The sequence below is a fragment of the Amia ocellicauda genome, chromosome 14 (assembly GCF_036373705.1).
Source record: "Amia ocellicauda isolate fAmiCal2 chromosome 14, fAmiCal2.hap1, whole genome shotgun sequence".
NCBI lineage: Eukaryota > Metazoa > Chordata > Actinopteri > Amiiformes > Amiidae > Amia > Amia ocellicauda.
The window spans coordinates 15,988,851-16,013,062 of NC_089863.1; the positions used below are offsets into that span (position 1 = coordinate 15,988,851).

The 24,212-nt window shown below is 48.9% G+C and overlaps 1 protein-coding gene across 4 annotated transcripts; it reads right to left on the minus strand.

Moving 5' to 3' along the window:
- Positions 1-165: 165 nt before the first annotated feature.
- Positions 166-23,650, minus strand: fbrs (fibrosin). Of its 4 annotated transcripts, none has more exons than XM_066723258.1 (18): positions 20,900-23,650; positions 17,091-17,279; positions 15,789-15,824; positions 15,223-15,252; positions 13,647-13,695; positions 12,360-12,795; positions 11,829-12,094; positions 10,422-10,720; positions 9,561-9,605; positions 9,124-9,219; positions 8,761-8,829; positions 8,527-8,565; positions 8,047-8,118; positions 6,233-6,353; positions 5,957-6,034; positions 5,598-5,681; positions 2,661-2,994; positions 166-2,514 (listed from the first exon to the last, which is right to left on the minus strand). In XM_066723258.1, the coding sequence occupies exons 1-18, from the start codon at positions 21,206-21,208 to the stop codon at positions 834-836; spliced, it is 4,233 nt and encodes a 1,410-aa protein (XP_066579355.1). In that variant the 5' UTR covers positions 21,209-23,650; the 3' UTR covers positions 166-833. The 4 variants fall into 4 exon arrangements, with proteins under 4 accessions (XP_066579355.1, XP_066579354.1, XP_066579353.1 ...); XM_066723257.1 differs by having other exon boundaries at positions 6,233-6,350; positions 17,091-17,282; XM_066723256.1 differs by having other exon boundaries at positions 17,091-17,282.
- Positions 23,651-24,212: the final 562 nt, after the last annotated feature.

Genomic DNA, 24,212 nt, shown 5'->3' on the forward strand with positions numbered 1-24,212 from the left:
TCCCATACAGAGGACACTGTAGTCCACATGAACAGTCAGGTCTGAAGGGAAAGGATCAGGACCTTGTGTCTCTCTGTCATGATGCTCAAGATCTCAGTCCCTTCAAAACAGCTTTAACCCCGAGCCCCCTATCCAAAAAACACAGCAATTTCCTTTTTTTCTCTCCCCCATAATCATTTCACTCTCCAACAATGTCCATTACTGAGCAAGGGGGTAAAGAAAGCCAGTAACAGTCCAGCAAATATATAAAGAAATAATAAAAAAAAAAGAATATATTTATTAAAAATAATTAATAATATTAATAATTACAATGTCATAACATTACACAGTAGTCCTGGCGAGAGTCGGGGGAAGAGGAGAAGAGAGGTGGGGGGGGGGTAATGGTTTGTGTGTGGGGCAGCTCTGGAGGCATGGGGGGGTTCTTTATAATAATTTATAGTCTTAATAAGAATAGATTCTAAATGTAATAGCCTGATGATCTTTATTTCATTACAGTGCAGCCACAAGAATTACTCTCATCAGCTGTTCAAAATTGGGAATAAAGAGTGAACAAAAAACAAGGTGAGGGGGCAGAGAGGGATGGAGGGGTGTCAGAGTGTGTGTGTGTGTGGATGGGGGGTTTTGAGTGTGTGTGTGTGTAGTTCCCACAGTGCTGTGTGTGTACTCTCTCCCTGCCCCCCTAAACAATAACAATAATACCAAATAAAAATAAATACAAAAAAAAAAATACCTCCCTCCTTAACCTTCTCCCCGCCCAATTTAAAAAAATAACTTGTCGACAGTAAGGGCAGGTTTTCCACTCCCCACCCACAGCAGTTCAGCAGTGTTCAGTACTATCTGGAGTCCCGCTCTTTGTGGGCGCTGCTGTACAGAGCCAGCTCGGGTGGCCCACCCATCCGCGAGCTGCGGGGCGAGGCGGAGGCCCGGCCGGGGGCCACGGAGGGGATGAGCGGGGGCGGGGGGCCAGCGCCCAGGGGCCCCATCAGGCCAGGCGGGGTCTTGGTGAGGATGCCGTTGGAGTGGTGCGGGTGGTGGGGGTGGTGCGGGTGCAGGGCGGGGCCCAGGCGGGAGTAGAGGGCAGCGGGCGGGTGGGCCGCCTGGTGGTGGGGCGGCGGGCCCAGCAGGCCGGGGTGGGCGAGCTGTTCCAGGGCGGCGGCCGCCACGGGGTGGGCGTGGGGGTGGGCGTGCGGGTGGTGGTGGTGGTGGGCGGGCGGCCCGGGGTGGACGGCGTAGAAGGAGCGCGCCCGCTCGAAGTCCTCCCGCAGGATGTGGGCGCGCTCCTCCTCGTCCAGCAGGCCCCCGCCGCCGCCTGGGGGAGGCGGGCGCTCGTGGGCCATCAGCCCGAACTCGTCCCGGTGGGCGGCCGAGGGCGTGGAGGAGGACGAGGAGGAGGAGGAGGGTGCGGCGGCGGCGGCGGCAGCGGCCCGCTCCGCCTCGTAGAAGCGCTGGGCTTGGTGGTGGTGATGCTGCACAGCCAGGAAGCGGGCGTACTGCGAGTCGGTGCGCAGTGCCAGGGCCTCCCGCCTCTGCTGCTGCTGTTGCTGCTGCTGCTGCTGTTGCTGCTGCTGCTGTTGATGATGCTGCTGCTGCTGAGCCGCCAGCTCCCGCCAGGGGTCCCAACCGAAGGGCGTGGCCTGGTGGGACGGCGGGGGTCCGTGGTGGGAGAAGCGCTCTCCGGCCATCACCGCCGCCGCCGCACCCCCCAGGAAGGTCTCTAGCGTCCGGGAGCGGTCGAGCAGCGAGAGGGAGTTCAGCGGGGACAGGTGGTGTGCGTGGTGCGGGTGGGGCGGTGGTGGTAGCGCCGAGGGTCCGGCAGTCAGGTGGGGGTGCAGCGAGGAGGGGTGCGGGCGGCTGCTGGGCCGATCATAGGGGTGTGGGGGCGGTGGGGCGTGCGGGGCCAGCAGGGAGATGGGGATGGGCTCCGGCTCCTCTTTGCGCTCCTCCTTCACCTTGATCGGAGGGGCGGCGGCGGCTGGGGGGGCGGGTGTAGGCGGCTGCGGGTGGGTGGCCGACTCGGAGGTCTTCTTCGGGTGGGAGTGCAGGAGCAGGTCGGGGGTGCTGGGCTTGCGGTCGGGGGGAGGGAAGGACAAAGAGGAAGAGCAGGGGGTGGTGGTGATGGTGCTGGAGTTAGAGGAGGAAGATGAAGAGAGGGGCAGGTTGGGGGGGCAGCCGTTCTCCCTGGGAGGGGGCCGCGGTGGGTTGCTGGGGGGCCGCGAGGGCTCGGCGGCCGGGGTGGGGGCGCAGGAGGAGGCGGAGGAGGAGGAGCGGGGCCGGTCTGGGGGCAGGGGCAGCGGCCTGGGGGCGGAGGCAGACTGGCGACCATCCCTGTCCCGGTCTCGGTCCCTCTCCCGCTCCCGGCTCTGTGCTCGGGGGGCATCGTCCTCCGGGGCCCCTCCTCCCGCAGCGTGGCCATTGCTGTGGGAGACGTGGCTCGACTTGTGCTGGGGGGGCAGCCGGGGAGGCTGGGCGGCCGGCGACATCCTGACGGGGTGGCGGCCGTAGGCGGAGCTGTCGCTGCAGGGGAGGAAGTAGGAGAAAAGACGGGAAGTCAGAGAAACATCAAAAGACACGGCTTCATGAGCGCAGCATCCAGAATCCCTCACTGCCAACAGACCAGGGCTCAAACGCAGGTGCAACACTCTTCAAACATTTATTCTTACCGATCCTTCTCATCCTTGATGAGGGGGATCTCTCTCTTTTCATTGTCTCGTTCATGCTCCCTCTCTCGTTCACGCTCCCTCTCTCGTTCACGCTCCCGTTCCCTCTCTCTTTCCCGCTCGCGCTCCCTCTCCCTCTCCCGCTCGCGATCACGCTCCCTCTCCCGCTCCCGCTCGCGATCACGCTCCCTTTCGCTGTCTGGGCCCTTGCTCCAGGCGGGGGCGGTGGGGAAGGAAGGCGGGGTGCGATGCAGCCGGTTCCAGGGGTCGTGGGGGTTGGCGAAGCTCGCAGCCGGCCCCCCCGGGGACTCCTTGTGTCCGAACATGGAGCTGGCTCCTGAGATAGAGGGACAGAGACAGGGGGACGAAGGAAAGAGAAAGTGAGAGAGTGAAACGGAGACACATAAAAAAGGCAGAGCGAGTGATGAAGTGAAACACTCAACTGGTCAAACTGATCGCAAACTGCTCACTGACTCACTGACTGACAAACCGTTCAGAGTGCAACGCACCCCCCTATTCCCTACACACCCAACCCCAGGGCTAAACCCGGCCCAAGAACACTGCTGTCCATATGTAGCGCTTGGGAGCGTGTGCGGATGTTGGCTACTGAACACTGTTATTCATTCTCTGGTGATCTGTGAAGTTAAAAACTATAACAATTGCCTGAGTCAGACTAATCAATTAATCCACTGTTCAGAGATGCAGAAGATACTATTGAACATGGTTTCTTAAGTTCTAAACATGTATCTAATACCACTAGCATTACTAGGATACTGATGATAACATTACTAAATCAAATTTGTTCAAACACAGAGTATATTTAGCCGTGTAGATCTACAAGTCATTATTCGATAAATTACAAATAAAACGAATGATAAAAATCAAACCACAAAAAACTAATATTTGCAAGTGCCAAATAGATTTTTGCCAAATCAACCTGAGCTGAAGTGACTTTGGACCAAACTGACTCATTCCCAGGTAAACAAACATGGCACATGAGCTTCACGCATGTTGCAATGGGAAGACAATATTTTGCTACAAATTCAAATTAGCAAATTTTTTTTTGTATTCGTCCAAGTTTGGATTTGCTAAAAATGTGCGAAGTTCGGCGTCGACGAATGTGGATTCGAACTGTCACAATTCTACTGTAAACCTCGCTCACATAAATGGCAGCCGTACGGAATGAGGTTGCGGGCAGCAGAAAAATATCAACTGAACCTGATTTTTTGAAAAAGAAAAAATCGAAACATGTTTATGGTTACATTTAAATGAACTTGAACTCAGCGCTCATCTCGCAGGAAGCTGCTGTCAGGGATAGCGCTTTTACACTGACAAGGAGCCGGTGCTGGAGCCGGAGCCGGTGCTCGGCCTGGGATCCAGCTGATTTTTTTGCGAACCGGCCCGCTTTTCCACCGGTTTTGGAACCGAACGCTGATGTCACTGGTGTGGGCGTTCCCAAGCGTGGAGTAGAAGAGAAACACACGGAATAATAATCAGCACCGAGGCAACTGCGACTTTAAACCCTATTTAACATCACAATCAAACTCATTGTAAAAAGCAAAACAAAAAACGCGAGATCACATAGACAAGCAGAAACGAAAATACAACTATACGAATATGCAAAGATAACTCAGCCTTTTATTTGTATTTATTTGTATTGATGCATTAAGGGATTTACACCGATTCGCTATTTCAGACACTTTTACTGTATTGAATAAAATACATGCATTCGTCACCGCGCACACAGTTCATTATGAATATACTTTGTATGAGTGGATACATTTTCATTCATTTTGTGGCGTATTTTTACTTTTATTCTTATTTAAAACACAATGACTATAGGCTAGCCTATTGATTATGGATGCGGCTGTATTGGGGATATTTGCGGCGCAGTCGTGGCAGATCAATAAACTGTCGGACGATCTCAGGTGATGTTAATGGTTGATGGGAAATTGTGCTTATTGATGAAGTCTGGGATGATGGTCCAAAATCATTGTTGCATTGTCCCTGATGCCAGACACGCAGCAATGCACTTGTGTTTTGAAAGTCACCCTGGACAAATAATATTATTATTATTATTATTATTAATAATAATATTATTATAGTAATAGTAATAATAATCCATTGTTAGCACTGCTGTGTATTTGATCTTCTCTTACTGTACAATACGTATGTTTTGTGTAATTCGCCCTGTGCTAAGAAAATGAATTTATTCATACATTATTAATCATGCGCAAACCAACCTGGGACACATGACTCGTATGCACTGGACCAGTTAATGACCAGTTCATTATCAAACATTTCTGTTCAATCTATATCGTCACATTAACCCTCCATCATCATAATATCGCTATAACACGTCTTTCCTGTCACGGAAGGTGCGCTCAGTTGTCTCTCATTGCTGCCATTTGTGCCGGCACGGAGCCAGTTCTTTTGCGGTGGAAAAGCAAAAAATGTTTCCAAATTAGGCACCGGCTCCGTGTCGGTGGAAAAGCGCTAGGAATGACCTCAGTCAAGATGTCCAGTGCCTTCCCCACAGCGGGGGGGGACAGTGCTGACCGAATGGCCAATTCCATACAGTTGACCAGCTGTGTGGAAGTGGGCGAGGCTAGACAAGGGCTTATGGAAAAATCCAACACCGTGTATGGCCCAATTTCGAGAGACAGAGCAGGTGGGTAGACTGAGAGAGGGACAGGAAGAGTGAGGGCCAGATAGAGAGCAGGACAGCTTGGGACAGGCAGAGTGGGGAGGACAGAGAGGATGGGAGGAAGACGCACTCTGGACACTCATGGAGAGAGCCAACCCCCGTATGGCTGGGTAATGGGGAGACATCTACAATGTAGTGGTGGGCCAGAGGACACCAAGAGACATGAGAATGAGTGGGTGACATGGAGACAGACGGACAGAGGGACAGGAGTAGGAGTGGTGGACGGTGCTCACCCAGTGTGGGGCTGCCCAGGCCGCCGAACGCCCCGTTCCCCAGAGCGCCCAGCGGTGTGAAGGATGGAGAGCGGCCAAAGGGATCTGCACACAGAGAGAGGGAGGGTGGGGACGGAGGGGGAGAGAGAGTCACAGAGAGAGGGAGTCAGAGAGAAAGTCAGAGAGAGAGAGAGAGAGAGAGAGAGAGAGACCTTAGGTTAAGTTATTTTCCATGACTGATCACTGATCCCTCAGCTAGACTATAGTTTGTGCTGTGCGAGTGTGTGCGAGAGCTTGAATGAGTGTAAAGAGAGTGAGCGTGTGTGTGTGTGTGTGAGTTTGAAAGAGTGAGTGTGTGTGTGTGTGAGTGCGTCTCTTACCCAGGTGAGATGGGGTGAGGAAGTTGGAGTGCGGTCCTGAGGGAGGGGCAAATGGGGAGGAGTTTGGATGGACTCCTCCTGCAGAGAGGGAAAGAGGAAGTCAGAAGGAGAGCATTGAGCACACAAGCCAAACACACACACGAGCAACGCAGAGACCCAGACAAGCCTTGCAGACACCGACACTTCCTCCAGCTCCCCCCACCACAACTCCCAATCAAATAGAACATTGAAAAACCACCCCTCCTCCCCTCTCCCTCTCCAACCCCAATCCCTCACCAGCAGCAGTGAAGAGGGCAGGCCGGGGCAGCCCCCCGAGCCCCCCCAGGCCCCCCGCCCCAGGAAGTCGAGCCAGCAGGTCACTGCGGAAGTCCAGCTTGTGAGGATCAGCCTGCATCTGCTGAGAGAGGGGGGGGGGGGGGGGCAGGGAGAGGGAAGGAGGAGAAGACAGAGGAAGAAAAACAAACCGGGATTAAGAAAGAGCGAGATGCCACCACCTCCCTACCCGCTGCACTGGCACAGGCCCGGCTTAAAGGGATACTTTGGTATTTTGGCATTTCTCACCCACAGTCATACGAATGCATGGAAACCTTTTTAATTCTGTGCGTTCAGTTTGAAGCAATTTGAATTTATAATTTCATTAGCTTAGCACAATTGTCACAAACCGCTGACTCTCAAAAGCTGCTAATAGATATTATAAATTCTCAAAAGCTGGGTGGAGCACATTTGTACATTAAATATTCTATACAAGTCTATACAAAATCTTAAGTATTTTGATTAACGAGTTTAAACATTTTACTTTTGGAACTCTTTCACTGAACTATGCATTTCATCTGCCGTGATGAGGTGGTGCAAGGATACGCTCACTGTGCATGAATATAAACAGAGCGCAGGCAGAACCGAAAGTAGCCTGTAAATAGCTATGCAGAAACTCATTACTTATGATTATCAGCAAATTAAATGTATTGAAGTATTGAAATGTACTATGTATAGTATTTTAAGACTACAAATGACTGACGGCCAAGCTTTTGAGTATTTAAAAGATCTATTAGTCAGCTTTTGAGAATCAGCGATTTGCTACCATTTGCTCCCAGCAATCGTGTTAAGCTAACAATTATAATTTCAAAATGTCTTCAAACTGGATGCACAATTTACACAATTAAAAAGGTTTTGTTTGATTCGTTTGACTCTGGGTGAGTAAGACATCAGGATAAAATGCCAAAATACAAAAGTATCCCCTTTATGTGTCAGTTGTCCGTACAGTTAAAGCCACATCTTAAGTCTAATAAATTCTCCCATGACTCTCTTACATTGCCATTTTCTAAAACATTTGAGTTGCGGACAACAACTATGTAGTGCTACTTATTATTATTCAACACTGATGGGTAATTGATGTGCAATTATGGTCGTACATGAGCAAGTGCTGTGAAAATAGTGTCATTCTAAGTGTGATTTTTTTCTATTATAGGTCATCTTATTTTTATCAGTGTAGGCTATTTTTGTTTTGTTTTAGTATTTAGTATTGTTTTGATTGGACGGGATGCTTTTTTGGGCTCCAACTCTTTGATCATGTGATCAGACGATCACTAATAATAGTATGAGGCTGCATTTAAGAAAATGTTTTAAAAAGAATAGTGAAACGCTGCAACTCCAATGAGATCAATGTTAAAGCAGCACAAAGTCAACACTGGTGTTTTTAGAAAGGAACCTCCACGCACATCACTGAAAGCACATTTGTCACACTTAAAAACAAACAATTCAGCCGAGTCATTTACACAGCGTTCTCTTAAATATTTATTTGAATCTAAACAGTGCATTTCAAATGATCCTTTTAAAGTCAGGATTTTTATTCTGCAGCTTTATAACTTCATAAAAAAACAACAGTCTGCAATAGAATCATTTGCACATTGTTCTTTTAAATCTTTAATTCCATGTGTGTGTATTGTATTCGTGTAGTTCCGTTTCATTGTCTCAGTCCACAGGCTCCAGTGCAGAGCGACAGGACCAGTGAGCTATGGGACTCGCACGCGATGTGGCCTGACAGGTGTGTGACGGGACGGGCGTGTCAGTTCCCAAGGCAGCCTTGGCGTTACCTTGACTTTCTCCTGGTGTCGGAGGATCATCCAGGCCACCCGTACGTGCATAGCACACCACTTCCCCGGCTTCTGTGGACGGAGCAAGAGGGAGGTTAACACACACACTTACGGACTAGACACTACAGTACAGAGACGGAGAGAAAGCAGCATGCTAACACTGCAGGAAGAGCTGAAAGACAGACAGGATGTGGGTGTCTCTCCCCCGTCTGTGGCACAGCTGGCACGGTGGGGAGCCGGCAGTGAGTTGCAGGGGGAGAATTTCATGTCAGCACCAGCTACCAAATCCTGGCCTACTGCCCTGAGGCCAAGACCTGTTAAGATGCTGTAAGAGGTGGAGGAGAACCCAAACACTGGAGGCTACAATGCACCAACAAGGAGAGGCAGACAGAAAGAGACAGAGATGGCAAGAGAACAGATGGAGATGACAGAGGAGTGATGGAGCAACGATGGTGGGAACGAGTAGAAGGAGGTTCTTACATTACTGACTCGCAGAGATGTCCTGAATGGGTCAGTCAGCTGAAACAATAACAGCAGTGTCAGAGCAGGGGCACCCGCAGCACAAACTAGCACACACTGTGTAATACACGCACACACATGCTGTAAAATACACTTAACTAACATGCTATACAATACACACTAACATGGCCACAAAATACACACTGCAGCACACTGTAAAATACACACTGCACACGCACGAACGCAGGGACTCACCCGGGGGTCTTTGGGCTGCAGCGGGTGAGGGACCGCCCCCAGGCGAGCTGCCATCTCTGGATTGGTTGCCTGGAGAGACAGAGCAGCTTGTCAATCACAGCAGGGCAAGCCCCCATTGGGTGATACGTGTCTAGAGCAGTGCGGTTGTCCACTACAGTCCAGTGCTGTCCAACTCCCCTCTATATGACTATGACCCTCACAGTGAGCTTTTGAATCCAAGCTACCAGTGCAGTAGTAGTGTGTAAAATAGTCAATATAGAAGCGTAGTCCGTGTAACAGTGCAGGAGTGTGTATAATACAGTACACCAGTGTCTATAAGAGTGCCATAGTCCTTGTATTACGGCACAGTGAAGACAGGCTCACCTTAGGCTGAAATGCTCCTTGCAGTGAGCTGAAGGGCCCAGCTGGGGGCAGCACGGGCGGGATCCCGGGCACAGAGGGGGTGTAGGGGGGGTAGAACTGTAACACAGTCAACACACAAAAGCACTCAGCAGCAATCACCCATTACAATTAACGAACAAAACAAGTGCAACAGTGGGCCAACAAAATGCAACTGTCAAGCCAAGCTATGGACCCAGACATATTCATTGTACACTATGCAGTTATGGAAAATAAGCTGTACTGTTCTATGGATTAATTTTATGAGGATTTTGTGTGATTATATTTGTTATTGCTTTCATTTTGTGTATTAGTTGAATTAAATTCTGCATGAATTCTACTTTTTAAACATTTGCACAGGCACAGTGACTGACAGACACACAGACAGAGAAAGAGGGGTGAAGAATGTGCTGAAGACTCACAGTGTGTCGGTACAGCCCATCCATCTTCCCTGGGTACTTGTCGAACTGAGAGAGAGAGAGAGAGAGAGAGAGAGAGAGAGTGTTGTGGGAGGAGGCAGAGCGATTGTGAAAGACAGAAAACAAAACTACGAGCAATAGAGCCTGACATAGACAGGACTTTTGTGGCTATTCATAATGTATCTGATGTGTTTCACTTCCCTGTGTCTACAAGTCAAGCACACATCTCCACTTCTGAAAGCAAAGTATTTCCTCAGTGGGCGTGACGGACACTTAAGGCCACGTCTCCCACAAGAGAGTTATCGGTCCAGAAAACCTGGACGCGGCATAAGTCTGTCTTCATATAATTATAAATCATACTAACGATACAAACTTGGTTAAAACCTCTTCCTTAGACTGGTTTTCCTTAGTCAATCACTCAATGCATTCTGGGAATTTTAAGACACAAAGTCAACAGTGTCAACCCACTGAATACACAATCTGTAAAAGACGCAGAAACAATGGAAGAATGTCCTAAAACAAATATTTAAGGGGAAACATCTGGGTACTGGAGGAGGATCTCCCTCAAAACTCAAATTGCCACATCTGGCTATTGAGGCACCAGTGCCAGTACCAGTGACAAGAGCCAGAGGGAGCAGTGTCCATGGAAAGAGACTTAAATCCTAAAATAGCCTGGGGTGAGGAGGCTACCTTTTTCACCCGTCTTAATTTTTTGCAACCGTCTCACTTGCATTAGACTAGTCTGTCAAATTTTAACTAGTCCAATGGTTTAGGCTAGTCTAATATTGTTTTATGCATCCGGCCACAGCCCTGCAGTCTATTACACAACTACTGTCTAAGTGGAGCTGCTATCCTGCTTCTCACCAGAGGGGGCGCTGCAGCGGGCGGTGCCAGGAAGGGCGTGAAGTGTTGGTGGGTGTGGGTGTGCTGGTGCTGGTGGTTGTGCTGGTGGAACTGGAAGGCCAGGTGAGGGATGGCGGGCTGGGCCGAGGAGGCGCCGGTACCGGAGCCAGGGGTGCCGCCGGACGCCGAGCCCCCCGATGACGCCCCGGCCCGGCCCTCCGCTGCCCCTGCGCCCCCCGCGCTGTCCCCCCCACTGCGAGACCCCGCATTCTGGGAGGTCAGGAAGCGCGAGTTCAGCTCCTGACGTAACAGGTCCTGCTCTGTGAGGGAGAGAGGGGGGGACGGAAGGGAGGAATGGTTAATACTGCCTGCTGTGACCCCCTGCATACCATATTTTAACTATCGCACTTATTCTACAGTGGTTTTAGTTGTTTAAGTATGACTTTGTAAATTGCATCATGTTTTGAACTGTACTTTTGCACTTTTCACTGATCTGCTAAAAAATAAATAACAGGTGGGGTGTCATTTTTATTTTATTTACATTAAAAGGTGTACCTATACTTTCTAAATATGTCCCAAACAGAGTTTCATTCACATCTGTTGCTTGTAAAATGGATTTCATTATGAATCATAATTCCTTTGTTCCTATGCAGACACTAATAGTCATAGTATTAGTAAAGTAAGTAGTCATTTACTTTATTGAACTATTAAATTGCCATAACGTGCAATTACTCTTCCAGTCAATGACACTGCTCAGCTGTTCAGAGGCGGGATGTTAATGATCATCAGAATGACTTGCTGCACAGTCAGTCATTCAGCAATCGGATACATTTTTGCAAAGGTTTAGGAATAATTAACATTCATTTATTTCAATTTAGCCGCTAATTTTAGATGCAACCTTATATTATACACATATTTACCATGGTGTCTCTCCCTTGGGTGTGTTATTGTTGTTTGGTAATGTGCGCAAATGCAGCAAAACAGCCTGAGAGACAGTGAGCTGCTGTGACTTCAAGCATCAATAGCTGCAGCTTCCAGTGAGCTGGACTTGGAGGCTTGTTTTTTTTTTATACACTTGTCATTCAAACCTACACAGTTGTTTGGACCTACCTGCAGTACTATACAAGTGCATTCTGAAAAGTCAAAAATGATGATACCCCAACCTTTAAGTGCACTGTAATGCACTGACTGCAGTGTGATGACTGTACATCCTAATTAGTATCCCCACACACGAGGAGTCATAACAGAGCCAAGCAGAGACACATGTGTCAATCAAATAGATGTTCAATGAGCCAAGTGAGAGATGAATAGACACAATGGGGGGATAGTCAGACAACAGTCAGCTAGACCAGCACAAGGACAGACAGACCCTAAAAACAATCACACGGTCAAACTGGCAGACGGGCACAGACAGCCACAGACATTTACCTGTGAAGGCCGCCGCCGTGTTGGCAGAGGCCGCGTGGCTGGGCACCTGCAGCAGCGGCGGGGGAGGCGGCAGGCCTGGGGATGAGGTGAACAGGCCGGCCGCCCCAGTGCCCGGGTGCGAGGGGGGCCGCAGGGCGCCGGGGTAGCCGTGGGTGGACGGGGGGCCACCGGGGGTGCCCAGAGACAGGGCCAGGCCAGAGGAGGGGGTGGTGGGGCGGCGAGACGGGGGCTGGGAGGAAGAGGGTGGCCTGGCAGGAGTAGTGCTCCTGTGAGAGACAGAGAGCGAGAGACAGAGACATAAGTTTACAAATCAGGAGGTCATTTGACCCATCATGCACGTTTGGTGTCCAAGGATCCTATCCAAATGGTCTTCACAGTAATTTTCACAGTTAGTCTAACCCATGTCGTGTATAATGTTGCAGATTTGAGCTACATGTGCAATTGCAGACTGAACCTCACAGACAGAAGCAGAGCAGCAGGGCTAGAGGGGTGCAGCCCTGGCCCAAGACGAGTTCACAAGTGTGGACCAACCTGACGTTGTTGAGGCCTAGACCGCTACTGTACACTGACTGGGGGGGGTTGGGGAAGGACAGGGAAGGAGGTTTGTTCTTGGGCTGGGGGGGGCTGGGGGCGTGGGAGGCTGGGTGGCCTTCGCAGGTGAGCTGGGGTAGGGCGGCAGGGGGTGCGGGGGAGGGCGTGTGGCGGGGGCGGGGGAGGGCGCGGGGCGGCAGGGCCTGGGGGGCGGAGGTGGAGGAGGCGGCGGCGGCACTGGCGGAGGGGGCGGGATGGGGGTGAGGGAGGGAGATGGACAGGGGGCCGGTGAGCAGCAGGCTGTCGCGGGGCAGGGGCTCCTGGCTCCTCTCCTGGCTGCGCTGGAGACCCGAAACGCGGGGCGTCACCGAGAGCCGGGGCGGGCCTGGGGGGGCACAGGCGCGGCCGTTCATCGGGGTCACGGCCGTCTCCGATACTGAGAGGGAGAGAGAGGAAGAGCGATGAGACGGAGAGGGTGAGAATATTGGGTGAGTTAATATTGAAATATTAAGTACAGTGCTCTGATAGGAGACTGAATGGACACTTTTCAGAGAGAGAGAGGCAGGATAGGTAAAAGTAATAAGAGATGTACAGGGAGGGAGAATGACAGGGCTGTGGGTGTCTCTCCCCCGTCTGTGGCACAGCTGGCACGGTGGGGAGCCGGCAGTGAGTTGCAGGGGGAGAATTTCATGTCAGCACCAGCTACCAAATCCTGGCCTACTGCCCTGAGGCCAAGACCTGTTACGATGCTGAAAGAGGAGGAGGAGGAGGAAGAGGACCCAAACACTGGGCTGCAGGAGGAGAAGGATCCAGAGACAGATGTAGTGACTGGATGCCACACCTTCTTAAACATCAAATTCAAGGACATTTCAAGGACTTTCCAGGCCCAATTCCCTCAAATTCAAGGACCCAACACAGCAAAGTTTGAGACACGGATCAAAGTTAATTACTGTTACAACACTAAGAATGTTTATAGTGAGAACTAGCAGGCTTTACAGAAACTCACAGACAACAATTAAAGAGAGAGAGGCCTGAATGTGTAAGTAAACAAAAATATATTCTTGCACAAAATATATAAACTCAAGCACTTTCAATGACCCATGTCTATTTATGTCTATTTTCAAAAACTTTCAAGGCCTTGATTTTTCTCTCTCAAATTCACAAACTTTCAATGATTTCAAGGACCCGTGGGAACCCTGTACAATGCTTCTGTGATACTTGGCCATTCAGAGCCACACGTTAAGACTGAGAAAAACACGCACAGCGCGACAGTGCAGGTCAGCTCACCTTTTCTGGTGGTTACAGTAAACATCTGATCCATCTCATCATCCGACACCTAAAAGAAGGAGATGAGGAGGAGAGAGAGCATGTGCAATGTTATTATGCAAATTGAAGGGTTTCTTATTTCAAAATGAAGAAATCTGTATGCACATATCTAAGCAGACTTACACAATTATAAAACAAAGATTGCATAAGATGTTATTTACTTGATTTTATGCGAAGAAAAAGCGCTTTTTGAAATGGATCTGCCTATCTATTACGGCTGCAGAAAACGTGCTTTTCAAATGCGTTGCATTAGTAACCTGGCAGTGTCTTTATTCCGTGCTGGATGAAGGGCGAGGGCCGCCTTCAGTCCTGTATAGATAGGATACTGATTTGCAGTGCCGACAATAAACAAACACTAACACCAACCAGCCAGTCACCAACCTAACACAAAATTTGCATTCATGATCAAACCGGTGACTGATCAAGGCATTGATCCAGAGACCTGGGTCTGCAACGAGATCTAGATTGAATTCCAAGGAAAGTAAAAAAAACTTGCTGAGCCGATCAGAGGACAGACAGACGAGAGCTATATCAAGTGTGATTCTTAAATTGTTTGTTTATCAAAACGAGCGCATATGCATAAACAAGAAAACCATTATAAACTTCAATGCAATAAACTATATACACTGGTGTTTAAATCAGTATGCACATATCTTAGTTATACAATTATAAAACAACTACCAATTATAAAAATAGCATGAAACTGAAATGACTATGCAATGTGCTTTGAAAGAGTCTGTATTGCAGCTGCATACATCAATGCAGAAAACATGCTTTTCAACATTACAGTGCCCTACACTAATACAAAACAATGAGCATTCATGATCAAACAGCCGACTGAGCATTGATCCAGAGACCTGAGTTTGGAACGTGATCAAGATTGAATTCAAGACAGGCAGCAGACCAGAGCTATATATGGTGCAATACTGCTAATAAAATGATAATGTATGAATATATGAAATCCTGTCCTGCTCGGTTTCAAATGACGTGTTTCAGGAATCAACACGATAACTATCACAATGACTAATGTTATTACAAAGCCCAGATGGTTGGCTATATTATATTCAGTATAGCATAAACTGCAGGAACGGCGGTTGGAGAAGAAAGTATAACTTATTAAGTTTGAGGAGTTTACAGCCAAAATGCCTTATATGCATTTCATTCAAATATTTAGTAACAGAGAGATTTACTTTTGAGTTCTAGCGGTTTTGGTTTAACGAAGACAAGTAAATAAACAAATCGCAACCCCATCTTTAAAATTTGATGGTCGAAATCGAACACTCGTTCCGTTCGATTTTCGATTTACAAATGTACACCCCTAATGCGTTTCCATATGGGGTTGTGATTACGACTCTGTCCTGATCCTGAAGGCGTCGTCGTAAGGTTTCCCAAATCTCTGCACTAGATAGTAAGTGAATGGTACGTGTCTTTTGTTTCAGTTGCCCCCCCCGCCCAAATTTGTTGTCATCATCGTTGGTGGTACGAGAGAGAGAAAGCAACAGAAATTCCCCAAATCTACAAGGAGGGCCAGTCTCACCCTGTCTCCAGAGTCACTCTCTGTGTCGCACTGTGGGAGGGAGAGAGAGAGAGGAAAAACAAAGAAAATAAAAGGTCAGTTTACATAATGTTCACTTGTGCCTTAAGATGGCAGTCAAATAGCAGGCGTTCTTTGCCGTTCTATCACTGCACTCCAGAGCATCCAAAGACACAGGACTGACGCTTCACTGTAGAGACTTGTTTTAAGTATCATCTAGGAGTGTCTTGACCGATTGTTTTTTTTGTTTTTTTAAACTTGGCTTGGTGCAATGACTTCTCTCAGTTGCCACCCAGCTCAGTGAGAGCCCCTCAGTGACACTCTACACAATAGACAACACGGCTACGTTCATGAGAGCGAGAGAGAACGCGCGCAGGAGAAGCACTCTGGCCCCTCCAGCAAACTGAGCTTGAGACCTTCGCTTGAAAGGTCAGAGGTTAACTTGACCGAAAAACAAAGCCGTTCTAGCAACCCAGAGCACAGATAATTGGCCCTGCAGTTTGGAAGCCTTCTGGACCCCCTATATGTGGATTGTAAAGCGGTATAGAGAACAGACAGGAGGTACTTACAATGTAGCCAGTCTCCAGAAACACACCACCGGGGCCCTGCAAGACAGGAGCACAACGTGTTTTTAACTTCCTTGCTCCAGACCCCCACTACAGGTTCCATAATTTTATTTATACATTGAGATTACATCCCACTGTGAGAGAGTGGGAGAATTCTGGGAAATCTGCATTACACATAGCAGTTTTCATTTTGGAAGCCATTTTAAATGTAGTCTTACTTGTTTTTGACTAAAATGCTTAATCTTAGTAAAATTTTAGTAATTATTAGTTTTAGTTAATATTAGTCGACAAAAACTAGTTTTAGTCAATGTAATTTTAGTCACATTTTATTCATATATATATATATATATATATACACACACACACACTTTTTTTTTTTTTTACTTCATTATGACCATTATGCATTATATCTGATGCCAGATGTTTACATCAATTAGCTCATTGATGCAAAACATATTGATTGACTTAATTTGAAAAGTCACAAAGCTTTAAGAATGAGTTACAAGAACAGTATGGAAGCATATAGTTGACTTTAAATGCAAATGCAATCATCCCATTTGTATGTTTATATTCTAGTATGCACATTCGCAGACAATATTAAAATTTCAGAAGGCTTTTACATTAACATTTTCAAAGACTTCCCACCCTCATACACACAAAATTGGATATATAGTGATATTAAAAGCATAAGCATATTGTTAAGCCCTACTGTAGCCAAGCGTGAATTGCGCTTCTTGCTGTAAGCACTTAACATGGTTTACTGTACTTAACCAATTAGATCTTAACTTTACTAAATTACAAGACCCACACTTACCAGTCTTATATACAAAAGAATAGGCGATTAACTTCACACAATCTATATAAATTTCACGTTAAGCCCAATACTGTAAACCACATGAAGTGAAGTGTTTCACTGAACGTTGAACAAACGCAATGAGCGAGCCAAGGCATGCATGATGATTGGACCATGAAACAGCTCCCTGACTGCCTCCCAAAATACTGTCATTTATGTCTATTAGCCTTGTGTCACATTTCAGTCAACTAAAATTAGAAGGCATTTATTTTTAGTTATCACTTTTTCCACAGTATTCCATCTCATTATCATCACTGAAAATAGGTTGCTGAAGAGGACATGCCTCTCACTTCTATCCCAGAATGCCTCACTCTCAGAGCCCCACTGTCTTCTATGATATTCACATTACTACACAGGGTGACTCGTCTCCAGCTTGCACCGGCCTGTGTTTAGACAACAGTGCCATCTATGAGGGCTGAAGGCAGCGGCGTGTGTAAACTCGTCTCCCTCACCTCTCTCTTCCTCCTCCTCTTGCTGGCCCTCTGCTCATTGCCATGGTCTCGGCTGCAGAAGGCGGGAGGGTGGTGCGGGAGGGAATCCCCGTCGTCAGGCTCCGAATGCGGCCCGTCCTCCAGCCGCTTCCGCTTGCCCCCCCGGCGGTCCCACACAGCTGCGCGCTCCGGGGCCTTCATGGAGCCATCCTTCTGGGGAGGATGGCCAGATGCACACACACAGATGGGTAAAGACACACACACAGAGAGACACACAAAGACAGACAGACCGACCGACAAAGGGACAAAGTTCAAAACTGTTAGTGAAATGCAGTTTTAAAACACTACCTATGCCTGTAGCTGAAAGTAATGACACCTATCCTTCTAAACCAGTGGTGCACAAACACGGTCCTGGAGAGCCCCAATCCAGTTAATCTTACATGTCACCCTAAATCACCAATTTCTAAATACTGGGAACACATGTGAGTTATTAATCAATTACTCAAATCAATCTCTTGCTCTGAGAGACTGCAGGTATTCAGATAATTGCTCCAATGGTTTCTAAATTACTGAATTTACCAAACCAAAGCTTCACTGATCAGAATGAAATACTTCCCGGTGTTTATAAATTGGTGACAGAAGGGTGACCTCCAAAACCTGCCAGATAGGGGCTCTCCAGGACCAGGGTTGGAGATCACTGGTTTAGGGTCACTGACAAAATAGTTAATTTCAAGACTGGGACCACATGGAACATATTGATCAATTAAGCAATTAACTTGTTCAATTAAGGGAGTACAGGTCATTGAGGGCTGAAAAGGGTAGTTCATTTTCTTTATACCCAATCTCTACATAACTTCATTTCACTAATCACCTGCTTAATTGATCACATTTAAATTATTCCAGGCATTAAAAAAATGATAAATTAAAGGTTACTACTGAATAGGGGCCCTCGAGGACTGGGTTTGGGAAGCTCTGTTCTAAACAGTGTTATTCAGTGAATCATGATTCATCAAAGTATTGGTCTTGGGCACCAAGAGTGCATTGATTTCTATGGAGTGGATCACACACTCACACAAATATTAGTCTTATCTAGGCTGAATCAGTGTCCAACAAACTTAAAAATGTACTACTGACAAGCATTGTTTAGTCTAATTAACACCATCTTAAATGAGTCAACCCATAACATGAAATTAATGCTGGGACTTCTTTCTACAACCACCAATCCAAACCAGGTGGAAAACCCAGGAATACATGTACAAAAAAAATCCTGACACCCAGACTCCTTCTGTTCCTCAGACAGTCTGAGCTGGGAAAAAAAAGACAATCGCAAATCCGCCACAGGTTTGTAACATTGCATTTCCCACTCTGTCCCCAGTGCCTTGCAGACTGCTGTCCAGTTTTCAGTGTTTGGGGACATTTCGATGCAAATCGGAAATGGGAAATGGGTTGGAACCTCAACCGAGAACAGCATTGTGGGAGATAGCGCTCGGGACTCAAGGAGTCCAAAGTCAAATTCACCCACTTTGTCCCAGGACCACGAGGGGTTAAAATCCAGATTCATTTTCTTACAAAACCAGGAGATTTACATGCCTCGGGCCCACATAGCAAAAAGTGTCCTTTTAACCTCTGGTTGCGCAATATTCTGAAAACAACCTAATTTTATCTCCCATTTATTGCATGCCGATATTTGACAATCGTTTTGTGGCCTAGTCACAAGACACGGAACAAAAATGCTTCCCGATTCATGAAAAACAAAACTCAAGAGTGCCCTTATTTGAGCTTTGCCAAGTCTTCATTGAGAACACACCCTCGTCTTTAGATCTTTCTGTGAACCACAACTGTCTTTTTTGGAAAACACACTAGGTGGGTTTACTGGGAGCACAGTGGGGTGTAGTGTAGCAGGGCTCTCTCTGTCTCTCTCAATACTGAAACATCTTGCCCCGTTTAGCCCCGACAGACGGTCGTGGATACAGAGGTGAAGCTACACGTTGCGTCTGAATTCGCCAAATTTAAGCAAAAATGACCAGCGGTGTCTTATTTTAGGTTTTTCAGTCCTATTTCCAGTTTCAACTCTCACCGTACTCCTCTGCCACTGCCTCCTCTCTGTTGCCCCTCCACAAGCCTGCCCTCAGCTTTATGTATAGTATTTATTGATATGTTTATGTCCTAGAAGATGTCCTTACAGTTGTCCCAAGAAACATCTCCAAAGCATGACATCACCCAGCAACATGCGACAAGTGCAAAACACAAACAGACAACAAGCAGAGCGTGCTGTAATGTGTACACTCTTTGTCACAGAAATGCGGTTGATATTGCAAAATGAAATTGAAGTGGTACTGGGTTCAAACGGTTACAAAATAACTTCATATCAAGTCATCTTCAGCTCTCCCCTACTCGGAGTGGATGCCACCACCCCTCTCCCTCACTCAGCCCAGAGGAGCCGGGGTCCCTATGTGGAGGGGCACTGGAGGCCCTTAACTGAAAGAAAAAAGTGCAGAGGCCAGATCACAGAGGCCTGTGGGCCCAATGACTCTTCCTCACCCTGCAGTCAAACAGCCACTAGGGCAGCTGTTCACCAGACGTAGGAAAGACCGATTGAGGTCACAGGTCCAGTTCCAGTAAACAAACACTCCTTTAGGAGGAGAGCAGGTGTCAAAACACATTCTGTCCAGTCTTCAAATCTCCAGTCATCATGTGACCAGGAGGGGGAACGTGGGAACCCCTCTGTGACTGCAAAGCATGTGGTTTTGGTTGATCCTGAGCTCTATGCTAGGAAGTGGAGCTCTTCAGACTGCTCAAACTGCTCAACAGGAGCCCTTCTTACTATTGTCGACTGACGAACAGTTGGGGTTGTTCAGAAAATGAACCACGACGACAAATCGGCAAATAACGACAAATCGGCTCTTTGGATGAAGTTCTCGGAGAGGGGGTAGAGAGCAACCCCCACTGACAGAGTGGAAACAGATGCTAGCGGACCGAAGGACCGCAAGAGATTGTGCTGATTGATCAGAGGGGTGTAGGGAGAAACGAGAGCAAAGGGTAAACCAATGCACCCGGGAGGCAGAGAGAGAGACAGAGACAGAGACAGAGACTCCTTTGAGCAATGCTTCCCCTGTGCATTTTGTCAGTAACCTTTATTTTTTATCACCACAGAACTGGTTTTGAACAATCTTATGTGGTGAGGACCTGCTAGTAGTGGTCTCATACTGTCTGGGCTCAGGGTGGCTTTTAATAGAAATGCGCACAGGTTTCCCCCATCTTGGTTTTTAAACTTCACTGCAGGAAGATTTGGGGTCCTCGGGAGCAGTTTGGGGGGCATCCCTAGAAATGCTGGGCTAAAATATCACTGTCAAGCCAGACAGACAGCTGTCACTTCGTTTCCAGCCCTACTCTCCAAACTCTACCAGAGCCCATAGGCCACAGATGTATTTCGGTGCTGAATCGAGTCATTTGGGTTCACATTAACAGTCCACTCCAGTGTGTTGGGAACAGGGGCCACAGTGGAGATGGAAGACAACCAGTAGGAGGGCCCCCACCTCCCTGGTGTTGACAGATCCCCAGGTGCCCATGTCATGATGTGTATTAGAGGCAGCTCTCACACCCCCACTCCCAGGCACGCCCTCCGCCCTGTCAGTGTGTGGATTAGCAAACCCCTGCAGGGCCAGGATGAGGAAGGGCAGCTGTGATGAAGACTCCAACGAGCCTTATATCGGTGTAAACAAATACCAATATATCACCTGCGATCACTGTCTCCTGTCACCCTACCCCACTTCACATCACCCCCAATCTAGACGTGTACATTAACTCTCTCACACACACGCAGATCGTACCTCCAGGGCCTCCAGGCTGATGAAGCTGGCGATGGCGAACCCGTCGATGATGTCCTCCTCGCACGACACCGACTCCCGTTTTCGCCGGCGCGGCGGCCTGTGTCTGCTGCTGGCGGCGCCCGGCCTGCACTCCCCGCCGCCGCCCGTCGCCGCGTCCCCGCCGCCCGCCGCCTCCCTCTCCGAGCCCGAGGAGGGCGACGAGGCCCGCTGCTCGGCGAGGTCGGATCTCCGGCGGCGCCGCTCTCTGTCGCGCTGCGAGCGGGACCGCCGGCTCTGCCTGAAGCCGCTGCTGCGGCCCGGCCCGTCCATGTCGACACGAATAAGAGTCCCGGGTCCCTCAGAGCCAGCGTCGTCTGCAAACCCCCCGTGGACGGTGGGGTTTCTGTTAAATAAACCGTTTTCGCTTCCTATATATTGTTTAATTGCAATATATAATCGTATATAATTGTCTCTCAAAGCGGTACTGGTTTCGTCACCTTTTGTAATTTCCACATAAAGAAGCTCCCTCCCCTCCCTGGCTTCCTACCGCACTCCCCCTCTATAATAAAATCAAAAAATGTCTTTTTCGGGGGGAAAGGGGAGACAAAATGGGAGATGCACACAAACTAAGCTTCCTCCCTGCAATAACAATATCGCAATATCTGCCGTCTACGCTCCGGATCCGTCGCCGATGCGAGTCAAGTCACACGCCATGGTCCCACGAAACTGGCCTCTCCGGGGGAAATCAGTCACAGACGCATCGCTGAATGGGGTTTTACCGCCGTGTCCACCGGGGTTCACCGCTCCATGGCGCTGCCTGCCGGGGACGGGAGCTCGGCCTCTCCGCTGCCATTAACTATCGGCTCCCCCTGCTCTCGACAGCCGCACACGCCGACCATCTTTCTTTCTCCTCCTCTTCCTCTGTTATTGAAATGTTGCCACCTTTCAGCATAAAGGTCTGCCCAGCTTTCGGTCCGTGATTAATAAATAAATAAATAAATAAATGGCGGCCGCTGTGCTTTTCTGTGCGTCTCCGAAAAACAATAATAATAATAATGGCAATAAAATATTAATAAATAATAAATGTGCTTCCCGGTTCCGGCTCGGTATATTGGCTTTTATCCGAAATGCGTCAAATTGGCACGGAATTTGGACACGGGTTTATCCATACAAATGACATTTATATACACACACATATATATAGACATATGTTAATAAGTGTTATCGGCAGTGCTATAAACGATACTACCCAACAACCGCAGAAATGATACACGTCTTCATACACGATAATTAATGCGAGCTCATTAAAAAGCCTACTTTTATAATAAAAAGTACACAAAAAAAAGCTGGCCCCGTGTCTGTATTACTGCTGTAAAACAGTTTTCTGTATTAGGATGCCGTTTTCAACAGGCCCTTCCCTTGAATCGAGCTCCCCTTTCTGGGCTGCCAACAAAATAACCCCGAAAAACGACAAAAACAGCGCGGAGGTAAACACGGCGATCCCCGATAACTCATCAGATGGAGGCCCCGAGGTGCAGCTCCTCTCCCCGGGAGCAGATTGGACGGACGCGGTGCTTTGGCTATTGGCTCTTCACTTTCCGCATCCATTAAAGAAAGTCCCCAGGCCCGAGAATGTACGGCGGACGCGCTGGAAGCCTCGGCCTCGATTTACATCCACATCCTGGCGAGGCGAGCCTGCTGACCGGACTCCTCCTTCTTCCGCGCCCCGCTGGAGCCAACCAGGGGGAGGAGGGACGACGACGACGACGACGACGAAGAGAGGGGGGGGACAAGGGGAGGTTGGGGGCCGCAAATTCACCAGTTTTTAACAAAAGAGTCCTCCCGTACAAGCCCTCGCAGACCGCGTGTGGACCGGGCGGTTGCCTTTCCGCGTCGGAGCGGGCGGGTCGAGAGAGAAAAGCGGCTGTAAATAGCGCGTCCGGAGCCGGGGTGCTGTTGTGTGCACAATACTACCACCGGGCTGGGATGTACACATATGGAGGCGAGGGGGAGGGGGATCGGAGTGTGCGCTGGAAGGGAGGGATGGATGGAGGGAGGGAGAGGAGGGGTGTGAGTGGAGGAGCCGCCACAGGGGGCACGGAAGGCGAGCGGGTTTCAGGGGCGCCCCGGTTCAGAGCTCTGCGCCCCGGGGATGTCGTTCGCGGCGGCCCGGCCCCCAGGGGCTAGAGGACAGCGGCGTCCGTTTGCTCGTATTGTTGTCGCAAGGCCTGTGTTTGTAGGTGTTTGTTAGATGTATGTCAGTTACAGACTGGAAAGTCCGGTTTCCTCCCTGCCTCTCTAACACCAGCGCCTCCTCGGATCGATACCCGAACCTCCCTGTCTGGGTCCGGGCAGTGTTTCCTCTCTGCGCCCGCTGTATAGACCTTAATTCCCCCACTTATTTAAACACAAATACCACAATCACTGACACTATGACGGCTGAGCGACTGCCGGTCACTCCCCGGGCTGTCTCCAAAGCCCCCGGTCCCACTTGACCGTCATGTCGGTATCTGTTACCCCGTCTCTCTCCCCAACACCCCCACGACAACAACACAACAGGGACAGTATAGTCACAAGGGCTGGGCGATGCGGCCGCTGCTGCCTCTCCTGCCGTCACCGTCTTCCTCTTTTTTTTTTTTCTTTCTTTCTTTCTTTTCCTCCTTCCTAAGTCTTGTCTATTGACTAAAGCCGCCGCTTGTGTCCCACAGCTGCCTGTCTGTCTCACTTCCTCTGCCCGTTCACTCGCTGCTGCTCCCCGCGTCTGTTGCCAGCTCTCTTGTGCGGTTTTGCCCGAGTTCCGGCTCGGAGCAGGAAGGGGTGGCGCCCCCTGTCGTCTCGGAGGAGTGAGTCTCTCTGTCTCTCTGTCTCTCTCTCTCTCTCTCTCTCTCTCTCTCTCTCTCTCTCTCGACTTAGTACTCAAACATCTTGGCCTGTTTGTGCCCTCTGTCTGTCTGTCTGTCTGTCTCTGTCGGCTTAGTACTCAAACATCTTGGCCTGTTTGTGCCCTCTGTCTGTCTGTCTGTCTGTCTCTGTCGGCTTAGTACTCAAACATCTTGCTCTGTTTGTGCCCTTTGTTCCTCTGTCTGTCTGTCTGTCTGCCTCTCTCTCTCTCTCTGCTTAGTACTCAAACATCTTGGCCTGTTTGTGCCCTCTGTCTGTCTGTCTGTCTGTCTGTCTCTGTCGGCTTAGTACTCAAACATCTTGCTCTGTTTGTGCCCTTTGTTCCTCTGTCTGTCTGTCTGTCTGCCTCTCTCTCTCTCTCTGCTTAGTACTCAAACATCTTGGCCTGTTTGTGCCCTCTGTCTGTCTGTCTGTCTGTCTGTCTCTGTCGGCT

Coding starts and splice junctions, on each gene's coding strand:
- fbrs (XM_066723256.1), bottom strand. CDS start 21,208: ATGGACGGGCCGGGCCGCAGCAGCGGCTTCAGGCAGAGCCGGCGGTCC. Junction 8,566..8,760: donor TGCAGCCCAAAGACCCCCGG/GTGAGTCCCTGC, acceptor TTATTGTTTCAG/CTGACTGACCCATTCAGGAC. Junction 6,354..8,046: donor GACACCAGGAGAAAGTCAAG/GTAACGCCAAGG, acceptor CCCCTCTCTCAG/CAGATGCAGGCTGATCCTCA.